At 34.8% G+C, this 16,683-nt stretch overlaps 1 protein-coding gene across 1 annotated transcript in view; it reads right to left on the bottom strand.

The window, feature by feature from the left end:
• The window catches only part of PPP1R3A (protein phosphatase 1 regulatory subunit 3A), a 42,163-nt gene that overhangs the window by 2,818 nt on the left and 22,662 nt on the right, over positions 1-16,683 (bottom strand). The window contains exons 2-3 of the mRNA XM_046021607.1: positions 1,726-1,784; positions 1,488-1,612 (exon numbers count right to left, since the gene is read on the bottom strand). Of these exons, the coding sequence (XP_045877563.1) occupies positions 1,488-1,612; positions 1,726-1,784 (184 nt within the window). The remainder of the gene's footprint in view (positions 1-1,487; positions 1,613-1,725; positions 1,785-16,683) is intronic.

Here is a 16,683-nt window from a genome sequence, read left to right as displayed (position 1 = left end):
TGCAAAGCCTCTGCAAACTATTAATAGCAAAACGTCACTCAAAGAAAAGTGAGGGAGTTAATGTCTCTGCAAATTCTGTTTTAATGACCCTCTGCCAACTGGTACTCAAATGTATTTGAGCTCTTCAGTGATGCCAACTGTCAGGATTTAACAGTGAGATGCCTGTGTTTTTTTTTTCCTCCTCATAACTGACATTTGCATGATCTCAATAATTATATGCAAATCTTACGTTTTCCCCTTCTTCTCACATAAGGCTCATGTTACTTGTCAACTGCACAGCTGTCTTGTAAGCCAATGCCTGTGGGTTCCACAGATTTGGTTGTATTTCCATCTATTATAGAGCTTCATTGTTTTATGCATTAACGTCAGCATGGAGCAAATTAGCATCTAAATTACAGCTCCCTGTTCATTTATTGGATGTACAATCTCAGTAACTTCTAAACAAACTTTTATATTTGAGCCTGCTCATTGTAATGAGATGTATTGGTGAAGCATGTGATTTTTCAGAGCCCTTTCATTATATTCTGTGGTTTGAAAAAAAAATGGCAATGTTAACTTTCAGCTGGTGAGAATTCTCACAATGGGTGACAACTTTGTAGTTTCTTAAAGTTGGAGCAAAGTAAATTGCATACTTTAGTGATGCACCTTCCATATCACTATAGAAAAGGTGGAAAATGTGGGGAAAGAGATGAGCTCTATTTCTTTTCTGTTTCAGCACTGACACTTGAAGAGGCAAATGTCATTTTAATCTTGGATGATTATGAATCCTAATGATATGAGCTCCAACCAAATACAGTAAAGGATAAATTGCATTATGTGACTCATTTACTCCCATTTCTTCCTTTGTGATAAAAATGCTATCTAAACCATCCCCCCAAAATTCCAAATAGATTGAATGTTCACCAAGTGTGAAATTTATGATAACAAATTTAATACTAAATTGTACAGTACTGAATTTGTTTCCTGTTTAAAAAAAAATAGCACAGGCTATTTTCTCTTCATTTGGTAATTTAATACTTCCTAATGATATAGAACTGTGAGATTCTCACAAAGATGGAAGTAAGTTTTTTAAAAAATGCTGTTAAATGCAGGATTCAGACTTGAAAAGCTGGACAAACTCTAACAATCATCTAGTCCAGCCCTCTCATTTTACAGACGAGTTTATGCTACGTGTACACTTGTCACAAAGATTAGAAATGCACATCAGGGTAGTGCTACCTCTTCTATAATTCCTACAAACTATTACTCAGAGCCGCTGGTGAAGAGATAAGAAATGAATGTCATTAATTTACCACTGCAGAGACCAGAAGCAACATACTGAAATCAAAGTGCCTTGTTGATCAAGCTAGAGATGCAAGGACAAAATAGGCTGTGCTTTCACATTTGCAAATTATATTAGTTGAAACTATTGAAAGGCAGGCATTGCAGCATCTTTGAAGCATAAATAGATTCATCCTCTGTAATACCGTGGCAACCAGAACACTTACCATCAACTCTAATTCTTTTTCATTATGTTCATCATGTTCCCTGTTTACATCTTTTACATTTTGATTACTGGTTTCCAAGTCTTCCTTGTCCTCATGAGAACAAACAATTGTTGGGATATAGGTATCTGCAAAGTTAATAAAATTGTGTCTGTGTAAGATCGTTATCATTGTAGGTTTTAACAAAAGACACAGATTTTGTTTAAAAATTAAATTAAAAAAATCAAATAAAAAATATTACCTGTAATCTTTGAATTCTCAAAGTTACTCTCATCTGATGTTGCTAATGATTCTTCTTTACTGTCAAATTTAAAACAGAATGTTATAAATGTTTTCTGAGACTACCTCTTCTAAGTATTTTTGTACATGGGAAAATTCAAACAAATAACAAGTCAAATATTATATAACCTTTCATATTTTCTTGCATTACTTGGTATGCTTTTTAAATAAATTTAATCTCTTAGAATAATTCAGTAGTAATTCACTAGTAGTAGAAAAATATTAAAATAATTTCCACAATGCCATATTTATAAATAAGATTGTATTGTCTATATTTAAAACTTACATAACCAAAGTAAAAATATATATAAATGCTGATTATTCCATCATGCATGAATTTAATCTTTGCAAGTGAGAACATTTTTCTCTTGGTTTAAATGATAAAGTTTTATGAACTGACAGTCCATTTGTGGTCGTGGAAATTGCTTTTTAATGTTCCAATTATTAATTTTTTGTTGCATTTTATTCAAAATTCTTTCAGTTAGGTGGATATAACATTAACTCTCTCTCTCCAGGAAAGGAGAAAAAAACAAACTAAAAACTGAAAGGCAGCTAAATTTATACTCAGTTCAAAGACTTTATGTCTGTATTGCCACAGGCTAATTTTACAACCAAGACTTCAGATTGCACATATGAAAGCATGTATTTTCTTTCTTTAAAATGATTTGGGTTATACTTCCTTTATGATAATTTTCTGCATGGTGATTAAGGAAGACAAATACATTTTTCTTTCAAATGTACTCTATTTGTAGGTATATTTGTGGCATCGTTAGGATTTAGATTTGTCCACGACACTCAACAAACAGGTCAATCTATTGGAAATGATTGGGCCAATGTTCACATTTTCTTGTATTGTCTCAGCTGAATTTTCTTATGATGACTTTTTTCAATGACTTTTTCTCTTTAATAAAATGCATCTAGAAAGTTGGCAATGGCTGATAAAGTTGTGTAATAGAGTCTACTCTTCATTGCATGGATAATGTTGCTCCAAATCCCAGGAAAGCCAATCTTTTTTCAATCATGAGAAAACTGCAAATTCTTCCATCTGGACTAAACAAGAAGGTATTTTTGGTATGTATTTATAAGTTTTGTATACATATTTTGTATATATTTATAAGTTTGTAAGTTTAATTTAACTTTACCCAAAATATTTGCTATTTTTCCAGAGGGCCCATGAAGAAAGTGTTTCTACATAAATATAACATCATTGGAAAAATATAGTAGTTACATAATTGATACTGAATCTATAAATCTGTATTGTTTAATGAGGCCAATAATTATGCAAATAATTATTTTTGTGCAATCTAACTGCAAGCTTATGCATTTTTTTCCTTCTCCAAATACATGATATATAGGGACTTAAAAATATATAAACCATCACACACCATTTAGTTGTTCTTGCTTCCTCTTTATCTCCATAACAGTGTTGAAAATCTCATTTGTAGAGGGAAAAACTGCCTTCTGTTTTTGACTAACCAAAATGCAATCAATAATTTTTCTAATTTAATTCTCTAAGATACTTCAATTTTTAAAAAATGATTGCATCAAAAGAAAATAAACCTGCTTTTAACTAATTTAATGGACAAAAAATTAGGTACTAAAATGTATATTATTATATTGGTGTCTTATAAAACATGTAAATACATTAAATGGGAGAGAAATCTTAGATTCAGGGATAAATACAAGAAAGAAAAGCTGAAATACGTGAAATTTAAATATTATACCAAATATCTATGAAGAAAACTAATAGAAGATGTGTAAGACTCCTACAAGGAAAAGAATAAAGTTGTATCAAGAAATAAAAAACCTAGAAAAATTGAGATACATACCATGTTCATAGATAGGAAGAATAGATATTAAAGTATTAATTCTCTCCCAAATTGATCTAAGATTCAATCCAATTCTAATCAAAACTCCACAACAGTTTTTGGGGCACCTGGGTGGTTCAGTCTGCTAAGCATCTGCCTTTGGCTCAGGTCATGATCTTGGGGTACTAGGGAGGAACCCCATATCAGGCTCCCTACTCAATGGGGAGACTGCTTCTCCCTCTCCCTCTGCCTCTGTCCATGCTTGGGCTCTCTTGTTTGCTCTCTCTCAAATAAATAAATAAAATCTTTTAAAAATCCACAACAGTTTGTTTGTTTGTTTGTTTGTTTTACAAAATTTGAAAACACTATCTTAAAGAGAAGACTAAAGGACTGAAGATAGATGAAATATTTCTGAGAAGTTGCTATGAGGAGAAACCTGTTCTACCTGATTTCAAAAAATCTTATGAAGTTTTAGTTACTTAAGACTATTATGTTGATGCACATATCTAGAACTTGGGTATATGGTATACATGGTATATAACATAGCAGGTAATAAGAGGTTGTTCAATATATGGAATTAGGGAAAATAGCTGCTTCTATGAAAAAAGATGAAATCAGCACAACATATATTCAGAAATCAACTCCAGATGGAATAAGACCTGAAATGTCAAAAACCTTGAAATTCTTTTTTTAAAAAAGATTTATTTATGGGGCACCTGGGTGGCTCAGTGGGTTAAAACCTCTGTCTTCAGCTCGGGTCATGATCCCAGGGTTCTGGGATCGAGCCCCACATTGGGCTCTCTGCTCAGTGGGGAGCCTGCTTCCTCCTCTCTCACTCTGCCTGCCTCTCTACCTACTTGTGATCTCTGTCAAATAAATAAATAAAATCTTTTTTTTAAAGATTTATTTTTTTTTCAGATATATACATGCATTTTAATTTTAATGTTTGTGGCCAATACTGTGCAAGACCAATGTTTATAGCCTTACATTAACTTCTCCAGCAGGACCCATATGTAGCAGAAGTGTTCATATTGCTTTTATTTCTGCTTGTTAGACTAATAGTATCCTAAAATAATTTAGCCACCTGGAACCATACTTATGCAAAATATAAAAAGAATCTAGATGATTTAATTGTATTCTGCATTTCTGTAATTCTATATTAAAAAATCATAAGAGAACTCACAATGTAATTTTTCCAAAACACAGCTTTTATTATAGCACACCCTAAATTAGATATACCTCTCTCTGTAAACATTGTGCATGTTCATGAAAAGCCTGATTTCCTAAAGAGGTATAATGAACAAATATAAGGAAAGTTGTTCAAGAAATTTACCCTTGAAACTTAAATTAACTATTACCATCTTTGGAATTGAAAAATAACACAGAAATGTTCCACTATGGAATGTTGAAATATAAACAATTTGAACTTTAAAGTCATTTACTCTTTTGAAAATATATTCCTGTTTTAAACAACCAAAAAAATCTAAGATTCAGATTTGTCCCTATGAATAGGTTAAGCAATACACTAAGTCATACTTACTTAGAAGCAACAAAAACTTTGACAGTAATGCAACTAATGTCTAATGAACCCAGAAGTTCAGATAAAATTGGAAATCTGTGTATCCTCTATAACAAAACATTTCCTTCACTCAGAAAAAAAAAAATCTAGCATCTGAAAGTATATAAAGCCAAAATATTATCTTTGCAAGTGCTCTGTTGAAATGTGAAATTTATACAACCAGTTTGATTAAATTGACCAGTAGAGGTTTATTTTTTACTCCTGTATATTTCTGGTATCTATTTAACAGGTTTTACTTTGATGGAATGCCGTTTTGAGTCATGGGGTTGTCATTAAGTTACAATTGTCACTGACCTAGTTAGCAGAAGTATGGTTAGTATCAATTATTTATTTAGAGAGCACAAACAGGAGGAGGGGCAGAGGAAAAGGGAGAGAAATCCTCAAGGAGACTCTACACTGAGCATGGAGCCCAGCGGGGGGGTTCATTCTCACTATGGTAAGATCATGACCTGAGCCAAAACCAAGAGTCTGTAGCTCAACCAGCTGTGCCACCTAGGCACCCCAAAGCCTTGAAATTCTTAATTGAAAATCTATGGGGCACCTGGGTGGCTCAGTGGATTAAAGCCTCTGCCTTCGGCTCAGGTCATGATCTCAAGGTCGTGGGATCGAGCCCCGCATCAGGCTCTCTGCTTAGCAGAGCCTGCTTCCTCTTCTCTCTCTGCCTGCCTCTCTGCCTACTTGTGATCTCTGTCTGTCAAATACATAAATAAAATCTTTTTAAAAAAAGAAAAGAAAAGAAAATACATTTGAATATCTTACAGACTCAGAGTTGGAAATATTTTCTTAAATAAGAAGGGAAAAAAGTGACTATTAAAAAAAGATCATCAGTTTAATTATGTTGAAATTTAAAACTTGTTCATTAAAAGGCAGATTTATAAGAGAAAAATAAAAATTACAAACTAGGATAAAATGCATGTGTTACATAAAATCAACACAGAAAAGCATCAAGAATATATAAAGAACTCCTACAATTCAATAAGAAAGCACAAACATTTTCATAGAATCAGGGGAGAGGGACAGACCTTTCACTGAAGAGAAACTACATATAGCCAGTAAGCACAGAAAGGGATAGGCAGTATTGTTAGAGAACAGAAAAATGTAAATCAAGACCACAAGGAGATACTATTTTAATATCCATTTAATTGAAAAAATTGCTATCAAGTATACAAACTTGAAATAACCCAAATGCTCACCAACAGGAGAGAGACACAAAACTATGGCATAACATAAAAAGGAATATTATATAGCACTCAAAATCAATGAACCACAGAGACATACAACAATATGGATAAATCTTAGTAATATAACATTAAATGAATAGTCCCAAAACATTACATCAAAAGATGTTCTTTTTTTATAAGCTAAAAACTACTAAAGTAATTTGAATATATATGTGCATATATATATGCATATATATATCAAGGAAAACAATACACTAAAAAGATATATAAACAAGGAAGCATGATTTTCAAGATTATGGTTATATCAGGTGGGACAAGTTGGGGTAAGGGATGAGGAAAGGAAGTGATTAGAAGTTGGTTGTTTTGAGGGTAGTTTTTCAGGTGCTTATTATATTATTTAAAATATCTAGTTAAATTCTAATTTCAGATAATTTGTTAAGACAAATGAGCTGCTTTCTGGCTTAGATTAGAAGATGTCTTTAGATAAAATCCCACTCTGAAATTCAAAGTGCCAGTCATGTGACTAATTATATCTAAAGAGTATAATTAAAACAACTTTAGAAGAACTGAGGAAAAAACAAAGCTCTTGATGGTTGATGATAGGGTCCAGAACTATAAACAGTTGTCATAGAAAGGAAAAGCATTATTGAATATTTCTATCTCCCTTTTATGTTACCTGAGCCCTTTTAAGCAAAGAAGTTTCATATTTATTTGTTGTTTTTTTTTAATCCCGAGATAAATTTTTTTAATTTATTTATTTTTTCAGCGTAACAGTATTCATTGTTTTTGCACAACACCCAATGCTCCATGCAAAACGTGCCCTCCCCATTACCCATCACCTGTTCCCCCAACCTCCCACCCCTGACCCTTCAAAACCCTCAGGTGGTTTTTCAGAGTCCGTAGTCTCTTACGGTTTGCCTCCCCTTCCAATTTTATCAGAGAAAGACAACTATCATATGATCTCCATGATATGAGGACATGGAGAAGCAACAGGGGGGGTTAGGGGGATAGGAGAAGAATAAATGAAACAAGATGGGATTGGGAGGGAGACAAACCATAAATGACTCTTAATCTCACAAAACAAACTGGGGGTTGCTGGGGGGAGGTGGGGTTGGGAGAGGGGGAGGGGGTTATGGACATTGGGGAGGGTATGTGCTATCGTGAGTGCTGTGAAGTGTGTAAACCTGGCAATTCACAGACCTGTACCCCTGGGGATAAAAATACATTATATGTTTATATTTGTTGTTTTTTTTTTAAAGATTTATTTATTTATTTATTTGACAGAGAGAGAGATCACAAGTAGGCAGAGAAGCAGGCAGAGAGAGAGGAGGAAACAGGCTCCCTGCGGAGCAGAGAGCCCGATGCGGAGCTCGATCCCAGGACCCTGAGATCACGACCTGAGCCGATGCGGGGCTCGATCCCAGGACCCTGAGATCACGACCTGAGCCGAAGGCAGTGGCTTAATCCACTGAGCCACCCAGGTGCCCCCCCCCCCCAGTGGCTAACACAGCGCCTGACCCATACTAGTGGCATAACAAATACTGTTGAACAAATGCGCAGCAGCTTTTCTACTCTTACCTTCTCTTTACCTCTTTGTCTTATAAGGCTGAAAGTTTCCCTTCTTCCAAAGCTCAGGACAATGTTTTTAATTATGACTTCAAATAATTAAACAACATTCTAAAATCTTATACACTTAGAAATTCAAATGTCAAAAAGATATGTATTTTGTGGAGAAAGTTTATTTCCAGTGCATCTTAAATCATATAATATAGTCTTTTGTATTATTTAATCACAAGGGTCATTCATTCTTCTAGAAGATATTTTGATCACCCATTCTCATAACTTAATAACAAACACTGGGAAATCAAAGATGAATAAACTATAATGTCTTAATCTCCTTCATTAAACTCCTTAATCCCCTTCACCTATTTAACCCACCTCTAAGCCCACACCTCCTCTCTGGCAACCACCAGTTTGGTTTTGAGAAGATTTTTTTCTTTTTTTTTCAATTTCTTTTCAGTGTTCCAGAATTCATTGTTTATGTACCACACCCAGTGCTCCATGCAATACGTGCCCTTCATAATACCCACCACCATGCTCACCCACCCCTCCACCTCCTTTCCTCTAAAAGCCTCAGTTTGTTTCTTAGAGTCCACAGTCTTTGATGGTTTGTCTCCCCCTCCAATTTAAAACGGCTTAGCATGCTAAGCAGAGTGGGGCTGAATTCTTTATACACTTTTTTTTTCATTTTATTTATTTTTTCAGTGTAACAGTATTCATTCTTTTTGCACAACACCCAGTGCTCCATGCAAAACGTGCCCTCCCCATTACCCACCACCTGTTCCCCCAACCTCCCACCCCTGACCCTTCAAAACCCTCAGGTTGCCCCAACCTCCCACCCCTGACCCTTCAAAACCCTCAGGTTGTTTTTCAGAGTCCATAGTCTCTTATGGTTCGCCTCCCCTCCCCAATGTCCATAGCCCGCTCCCCCTCTCCCAATCCCACCTCCCCCCAGCAACCCTTGCATGCCATTTGCGACGACGTGGATGGAACTAGAGCGTATCATGCTTAGTGAAATAAGTCAATCGGAGAAAGACAACTATCATATGATCTCCCTGATATGAGGACATGGAGAAGCAACACGGGGGGGTAGGGGGATAGGAGAAGAGTAAATCTTTATACACTTTTTAACCACTGCAGGGGGTGGTTGGAAAAGGGAGTTCAGTGGGAGAGAGACATGGTCAGATGTCCATTTCAAAACCAATCTCTGGAGGTTCATTTAGGGACTTCTCTAAGGAGAACCTGGAGAGAAGACTACAGTATTTCAGGCGCAAAAATGATGAGGTTTTAAGATGAATGGCAATGAGGAAAGAGGAGAGGAATCAAATTTGAGTTACAACTTTTGATGTGGCAACAATATGATTTGTTGATAAATTCCCTGTAGATAGATTTTTTTAAATGACTTTCTCTGCCTGACCTTGGTTGCGTTAATGAGATTTAGAAAACTACTATTTTCACTCCTAAGACCTAAGCAAGGAAGAGTTATATCTAACAGTTAACTGGGGCCCCTGCACTATAAGTCAGGAAGGTGTTGAGTAAATCTGCAGTGTGGTTTCTGAGCTCTTATGGGCTGGGTGATCTACATCTCAGGTACCCATGAGAAGCACCTTCTTCCTTAATCTCATGTGCTTGGAAAGGGAACCCACAACTTTTGCTTAGGTTCCTGGCTTTTATTCTAGTCCTTCACTGGGGAAAAATAAAATGCCTTCCCATCTACACTGTTCACCTCAGTCCATAACATTCTAAGTGGTTATTAGCCAGCCTATAAGTAGTAGCCTACTAGTTTTGCTAGATTTGGGCATTCTATCTAAATGAATTTCTAAGGAACTAGAGATCAAGCTCATAAAATAACTTTAAGCATCTCTACTGTTCGGGACCCCTGCTAGCTTGTCCCTCCCTTCTCCCTTGAACACTATAGCTCTTGATATAACAACAGTTCCCCAAATCGCCTTTCATATCAGAAGCACCAGATCTGATCTCCGTAAGTTTCAAATTAATAGACCTGCACATGGAGGTGAGGAAGGAATGGAGAATGATAGAGCTTGAGAAACTCCCAAGATGATTTTGATATGAGGCCAAATTTGTAAACCCCGATAAAGATGTGATGTATCTCAATGGACTGAGTCTATCGGGTCAAGCTATGCACACTGCCCCTTCCCCCGATGATAGGCAGTGGGAAGAATCATTTCTCTGCTTTAGTTGGCCCTCCTGGTCCCAAACCTGGTTACCCTATTCCATGTTATTTTGCTATGACTTTGTAACATGCTTTCCTGCTATTTAAAAAACACTTAAGAGTGGAGAGAAATAAAGGCTAATGCAGAGGCTTCTAGTTTGAGAATTTAAAAGGATGAAACTAGCATCACTTGAGATAGAGCATTCAGGAGGAGAAACAAGGGTAAAGGAAAGTAATGAGTTTCATTGAAAAAATGTGTTGGTTTTAGAAGGCCTTTGGGCTTTTGACCAAATGGGAAGTGAAAATTAGTGTTTATTGAATCAAAAAGCCCAGATTTTATTATCATTTTTATATTATATATTATAATTATATATATTTATATATTATAATTATATATAATTATAAAAATATAAATTATAAATATAATTATAAAAATATATAATACATAATATATATAATATAATAATATATAATATATATAATTATATTATATATATTATATATTTTATAATCATTTATTATCATTATCATAATATCATTGCACAAAGGCTTGCATCTTCTTTACAATTTAAATTTTCCCCCACTTCAAAGAAATGGGACATAACATTGAAATTTTATGTGATGGTCTCAAGTAGATAAAAAATATGTTTTGAGTATATAAAAAAACTAATGGTTTCCAATTGATAATGATCTGTATGAAATATAATAGTAACTTAAAATACATAGCAATCAATATTAATTCAGTCAGTCATCATTTAACAAATATTTGAATGCTCACAAATTTCCAAATTTTGTACTAGATCATCACAATGAATAAGACAGATTTCCTGCTGTCAAAGGGCTCACAAATCACAGGGGAAGGCAGACAACTAAATAAAGGAATAACTCAGCAGTGTAATAATTGTGTGCTCAGTGGGCGGTAGTATGGGGTATGAAAAGTGCCCAGGAGGGCTTGCCCTTTAATTTGAAAACTAAAGAAGAAATAACACTTATTAGGGAAGAGGGGAGCAGCAATTCTAAGCTTAAGGCATGTACAAATGCCTTATCAGTCAAAAAGTTATTCTAAACTTGTCAAGAAATTTAAGATACAATTCAAGAAGAATGAAAGATTGAAACCCAGGGTATTGATTGGTGGTCAGCCAGCTGAAGAGACACAAACTTTAATGTGGTTCACTGACCTTCTATGTGAAAATAACCTGGTAATCATTACAAATGCTGCTTTGGAGGCCCAAAACCAGATCTGAATCCGCATGTCTGGCATGGAAAATAGGAATGTGCATTTTTTAGTAGAAGCTCAAAGATGTTCAAGTGTTTGAAAACATCTGATCTAAGTGCTTGTTCCTATCAGGGCTATAGGAAAACACTGTAAGAATCCAGGAAGGTAATACAGGAAGTGCCTCCTTATGTCTCTGAATTTTCAGCAATTCACATCCAATTATGTAAGGAAGGCTGCAGTTCTATGCACAAAGGAAAATAATTGTGTATGTATCACATATACCCATAAAATAAATACATCAAAAAATAGACCAATTTATGTGCCTTGGAGAATAAAATGATGAAACATCGATAAGGCAGGAATTGAAATGTATTTGCAACCTAATAAGTTAACAGAAAAACAATAATTTGTGTTTCTGAGTCAGCAGTTAATCACTCAAAACTTGAGTCAGTTCTATAGACTCTCTACCTCTGAGCTCCATGTAACTTCAGAAAATTTACATTACTTTTCATGCCAAACTCCTCCAATTCACAGGATCTCAGATCTATAAGAGGCTTCATACTTGGACAGTCCCAACCCATCATATTACAGAGAGAGAAACTGAAGCCTAGTTAAACAATATGGCAGAAGTCACACACACACTAACTAGTTTAGTAGCTAAACTAGAACTATATGCAAGTTTCTTGGTTACCATGTCAATGTTCTTTCATAAAGGGTCAGTCCAGAGTGAAAAAGAGTAGGAAGACGGTGATGTAAATCTCATTCTTTCCTGTATTTTCCACTTACTAAGCCAATTCCTAGCCACGTGACCTCAGACTTGATAACCTCTTTATGCTTCAAGTTGCTCCAAAATATTGCCTCCTCCTTATACAGGGCAATAATTTAGCATAGTCCTCAACACATGGAAGTGTTTAATAAATTTATCATTATTATCACTATTGTTGTTATTGTTGTTGTTAGTGATGTGTGGTAAACACACTCTACACTACCATGGTACCCAAGTACCATTCTTTTCCTTTCATTTGGAGTTATCTGTAGTTTTTGATGTTTACCTTATATGCTCTCCTATCTTTAATTTACAAGCTACTTTCAAGGGTAAAATTTGCAACCCATGATAGCATACTTGCTTAGTTCTTTTTACAGCCTCCTTCTCAGAAGACCATCCTCCAAAGAAAAATCACTAGATCTTTGGTAAAAGTAGCCTTTACTGAAAAATGTCCTCTCCAAATACAGTGTGTCCAGGAATGTTAATCCACACTTTCTTTATTCAGTGTCAAGATTTAGGCACCATGTTAACACTACTGTACTACTCCAGTTTCTGGGTGTGTGGCACTTCTGCTTTTGGAGTTGGTTTTGACACTGTTGAAATGTAGTTGTTTTTGTATAAGTAATGATACGGTTTTCCTAAGGTCTTACAATGCCTTTGTGCTAAAAAGCTGATATGTCTCTTAAGTGAGTGAAACCTCTCAGAGACATGTTCCACACAATCTGAGTCTGTTGTGATGGAATTACCCAACCAGTCCGGGTAAATATCAAGGCAGCAAAAGTGTAACTCTGTTCCACAAGGAATAAAAAAGTGGGCATAAAAAAGGATCATTTCCAAAGTGAGTCCTGACTTGTATTTGTGTCTCCTTAACACTGCTGCAAGTTGCTTGGCATTGCTCAAAGAGAACCAAACTTGGAATTCTTGGGCACCACCTTTCACTCTGAAACAGCTAAAAACTAAATAAAAGTTGAACTTCTCAAGCATTTCAGCCTGTCCTCTTTGGTCTCATTTTGCTTCCTCTATCCTCCTCCTTCCTTAAAGAAAGAAAGGAAAAAAATAGAGAGCTTTTAAATTAGAAAAAATAGTACCTCTTTGGGATTTTTTTTACGACCCTTAAAAAGAATACATTAGCCTTGGCATTGGCACTGACAAATGGCTACTTCTAGAAAGACTGAAAAGGCTTTCCTAGAATAATAATTACATCTTGTATACTATTTATTTTCATAATTTTATGGTGATATTTTCCTGAAAATTCGCCTTCTATTATTCTTTTTTTTTAAGCACTTCTGAATTAGACGATGGAGGAAAACAAAAGCTTATACTCAACAAAAAGTAATGTTGATAATACATTAACTGCTGGAGCTTAATATCTGTTCCTTTGGTGTTACAATCCCAGTAGTCTTCTCTTGATCAGGAGTAAAACCAAAAACAGAAGCAAAATATTTGATCAAAAGACAGAGAATTAAAGAGATAAATTTCTAATTGTGAGCAGAAGTATCTAAGGAAAAAAATTTAAAGGCATGATGCAGAAGAAATTTAGATTGAAAAGACAAATTACATTCAGTTCCTTGATGATAAAGAAAGGACAATAAAATAAAGATAGCTCTGCATTATTAACAGGGATTGAAAGAAGCAAGAAATAATCTCAGAGGAAAAACAGCAACATTTTTAAATGGCTTTATATTCCCTTCAACGCTGAATCTGGAGACTAATAACTAATATGGTAAGGAACATGGTTTTTCGGGCATCACATTTCCTTATCTTCAAAGTGAAGGTTCTGGATTAGATTAAGGATATCAAATACAATACCCTCATTCTGGCCTCTCTCTCTAGCACCCATGGCAAGCACTGATAACAGATCAAGGAATTTTCTTGCTGAGACCAGATTCAATTCTATGAACCTTCTCCACACAGCCAGGCGGCCACTACCCATCAACCCTTTTATTGCTCAAATTGGAATGAACTTGCCCTTCTTAGTTTTGCTATGAAATAACATGCCTTCCAGTTTTAGAGTTCTATATTTATATAAATAATAGGAGTATCTATGAATATAATTTGAAATGTTTAATTTGGAGTTTTCTTAAACTATTTTTTAAAAAAATAAAATGCTAGAAAAATCAGTACAAATAGCTGCTAAATTAAAATTTCAATACAGTCAAGAATAAACTCTTGGTTAAATCTTATGGTCAGCATTATCAGTTCAAACTGATAGAATTCCTAGCTGCACAGTTTGTGAGCTGATCCTGTATTATTTGTAGTAAAGATTACAGAATCATTTGCTTCCAATTCATCTTACTTATGTCCAGGTAAAACTTTTCAAATAACAGAACATTACGCAAATCACAACTGGTTGGATAAACAAATGTATTGGATAATACCTATCATATAAATTCATTTATTACTTATAAAATGTAATCATAAACCATGGCAAATCACAAACTCCTTGAGTAAACTCTAGCGAACAGCTCAAGCATTCAAGGAACTAAGCATATGCCACATTAGGGACCAGATGGTTTTATTGAGTCATTTTCCTGTTTTCCATAAAGCTGAATTACTACATTTCTAAAAATCTTTTCTATTTCTCAATTAGAGCATTGCCCATTGCTTGGTGCTTGATCTTGAAAACAATGATACTATGCCTTCTCAATAAAGGAAATTTCAATAACTGAAAAACATACCTTTGTTGAAGAATCCTTTGGTAAGTTTCTTTTCCAAAGTTTCTTCATTTCGTGACTTGGTTGCCTACTAAGGATTGCCCATTCAAATCTGCCTTGCCATGTCAGAGTGCTGGATGCTATTTTTTCTTGCTCACCTCACCGTGTAAGAATTAGGACCAAAAAAAGACTATTTAGATTTAGTTCTGTAATTGAATCTGGGCAGCATGTGCCATTTTGTGGCAATGTGTATTTCCTAAAGAGGTACTACATTGTGAGCATCCAGTGAAGAATTAAGTATCCTCCTGGAGGTCCAAGTGTGAACCAAAAATTGTAGGTTGCTCTGGGAGGGGATATAATTATAAGCAAAATCCATTAATTTTAAGTAAAGAAGACTTCTAGGTAAACCTGGCTCAAGGGATACTCTACCACAATCTGTCAGTTATATTCCATTGAGAGAGAAATGTGAATGTTTTTAAACAATGAGTACTGGAAAAACTCAAGAATACAAAACAGAGGGATATCAGAAAAAGTTCTTAAACTTATTGGCCCCAAAGCCTTATTTTACTTGAGTTCTTAAAGGAAGTAATTGTCACCCATAGAGAAGGTGGGTGACAAGAAACTAGTGATTGTTCAGGTGAGAGTCCTGCTACTTCAGAAGTCTGACATCCTTATTCTCCAGAGTTCCCCTGCAAAGTAGCTGCTAAGAGTTTTATACCATCTCCATCTTCCAGAAATTACCAGAGTATTGTCATGTGTATTTTTTCCCCCAAGAATACTAAGTTGCAGGCATTCTTTTTTTCATAATGATGTTGATTTATCTGTGGTTGTGTAAAAAGTCACCATCACAGAGTTACAACTACTGAGCCAGCTAATTGCAATTACAGGAATCTACATGTAAGTATTGCTAAGCTATTTGGTTTGTTAAATACTGAGCTTTGACATAGAACTTCCTTAGCATTTGTGTTACATAATTGTTTTGAAACTGTTTTAAGAAAAAATAATTTAAAATGTAAATTGATATATCCAGTGTATTTTGGGGAGGCTTAGGAGGCAGAGTCAACACAAAGGAGCAAGAGACTTCCAGACTTTGAAATCAAATCATTCAAGAAGTGACCCTCTCAGAAAAAATTTTTGCCAAATGGAGGGTGACTGGTATGAGATCAGAGTACCAGATTGTAGCTGCTTACTTCAGCATCTTTGCCCTCAATTTTTCCTCAAAATAGCAATGTTTACAACTGGCTGTTCATTTGTTTGTTTGTTTGTTTGTTTGTTTGTTTTTAATGGGCAACAAAGTGCTAGGAAACTTCTCCAACTTTTTCCCCCAGCTTCTACCCATTCCTGTCTCTTGACAAAGAATTTAAAGCATGTGTCAATACTCCTTCCTTCATCTAGAAAATAAATCAGGTGAGATGGTGTGTAATTCAGTAGAAATACTGGAAGAACAATTCTTCAGTATTTTTTTATAGGAGATCCTAGATTTTATGTTTGCGAAAAAAGCACCAGATATTTTAAATATAATAATTGAGACCAGCGAAAGTCAAGGAGTACCAAAGCAAGCTAGAAAAGTTAAAATAGTGCCTTCCTGTGACTACCTTGAATTGTTAAATTTAAAAGTTATAAAATCATTTTTTAGGTGATTTCTTTATTGCGTTGAAATTCATGTATGTCTGCTATTTGCTCTTTATTTTTAATTTTTTAATGTATTAGCTGCTGTTAGTTCTAATGAGTGTTTATGATATGAAATCTATTCTAATTCATTTCCATGTTTAAGTAATTCAGTTTCACAAACATATTTCCAAACTAGCTATTCTACTTATGCTAATGACAGCATAAATTGATATATCAGGGAAAAGAGAAATATGGTAAATTGGGTTGGATGGTTTATGTTAAAATCCAAATAAGAATCCTATTATCCAACTAGATTTGTATTTAACTGCATTTGAGAAGTTTTCTAGGCAGAGGAGTAAGACTTAAAGCATT

This window comes from Meles meles, chromosome 10 (assembly GCF_922984935.1).
Source record: "Meles meles chromosome 10, mMelMel3.1 paternal haplotype, whole genome shotgun sequence".
Taxonomy (NCBI): Eukaryota; Metazoa; Chordata; class Mammalia; order Carnivora; family Mustelidae; genus Meles; species Meles meles.
The sequence above is the reverse complement of the archived record's forward strand: the minus strand, read 5'-3'. Positions and strand labels throughout refer to the sequence as shown.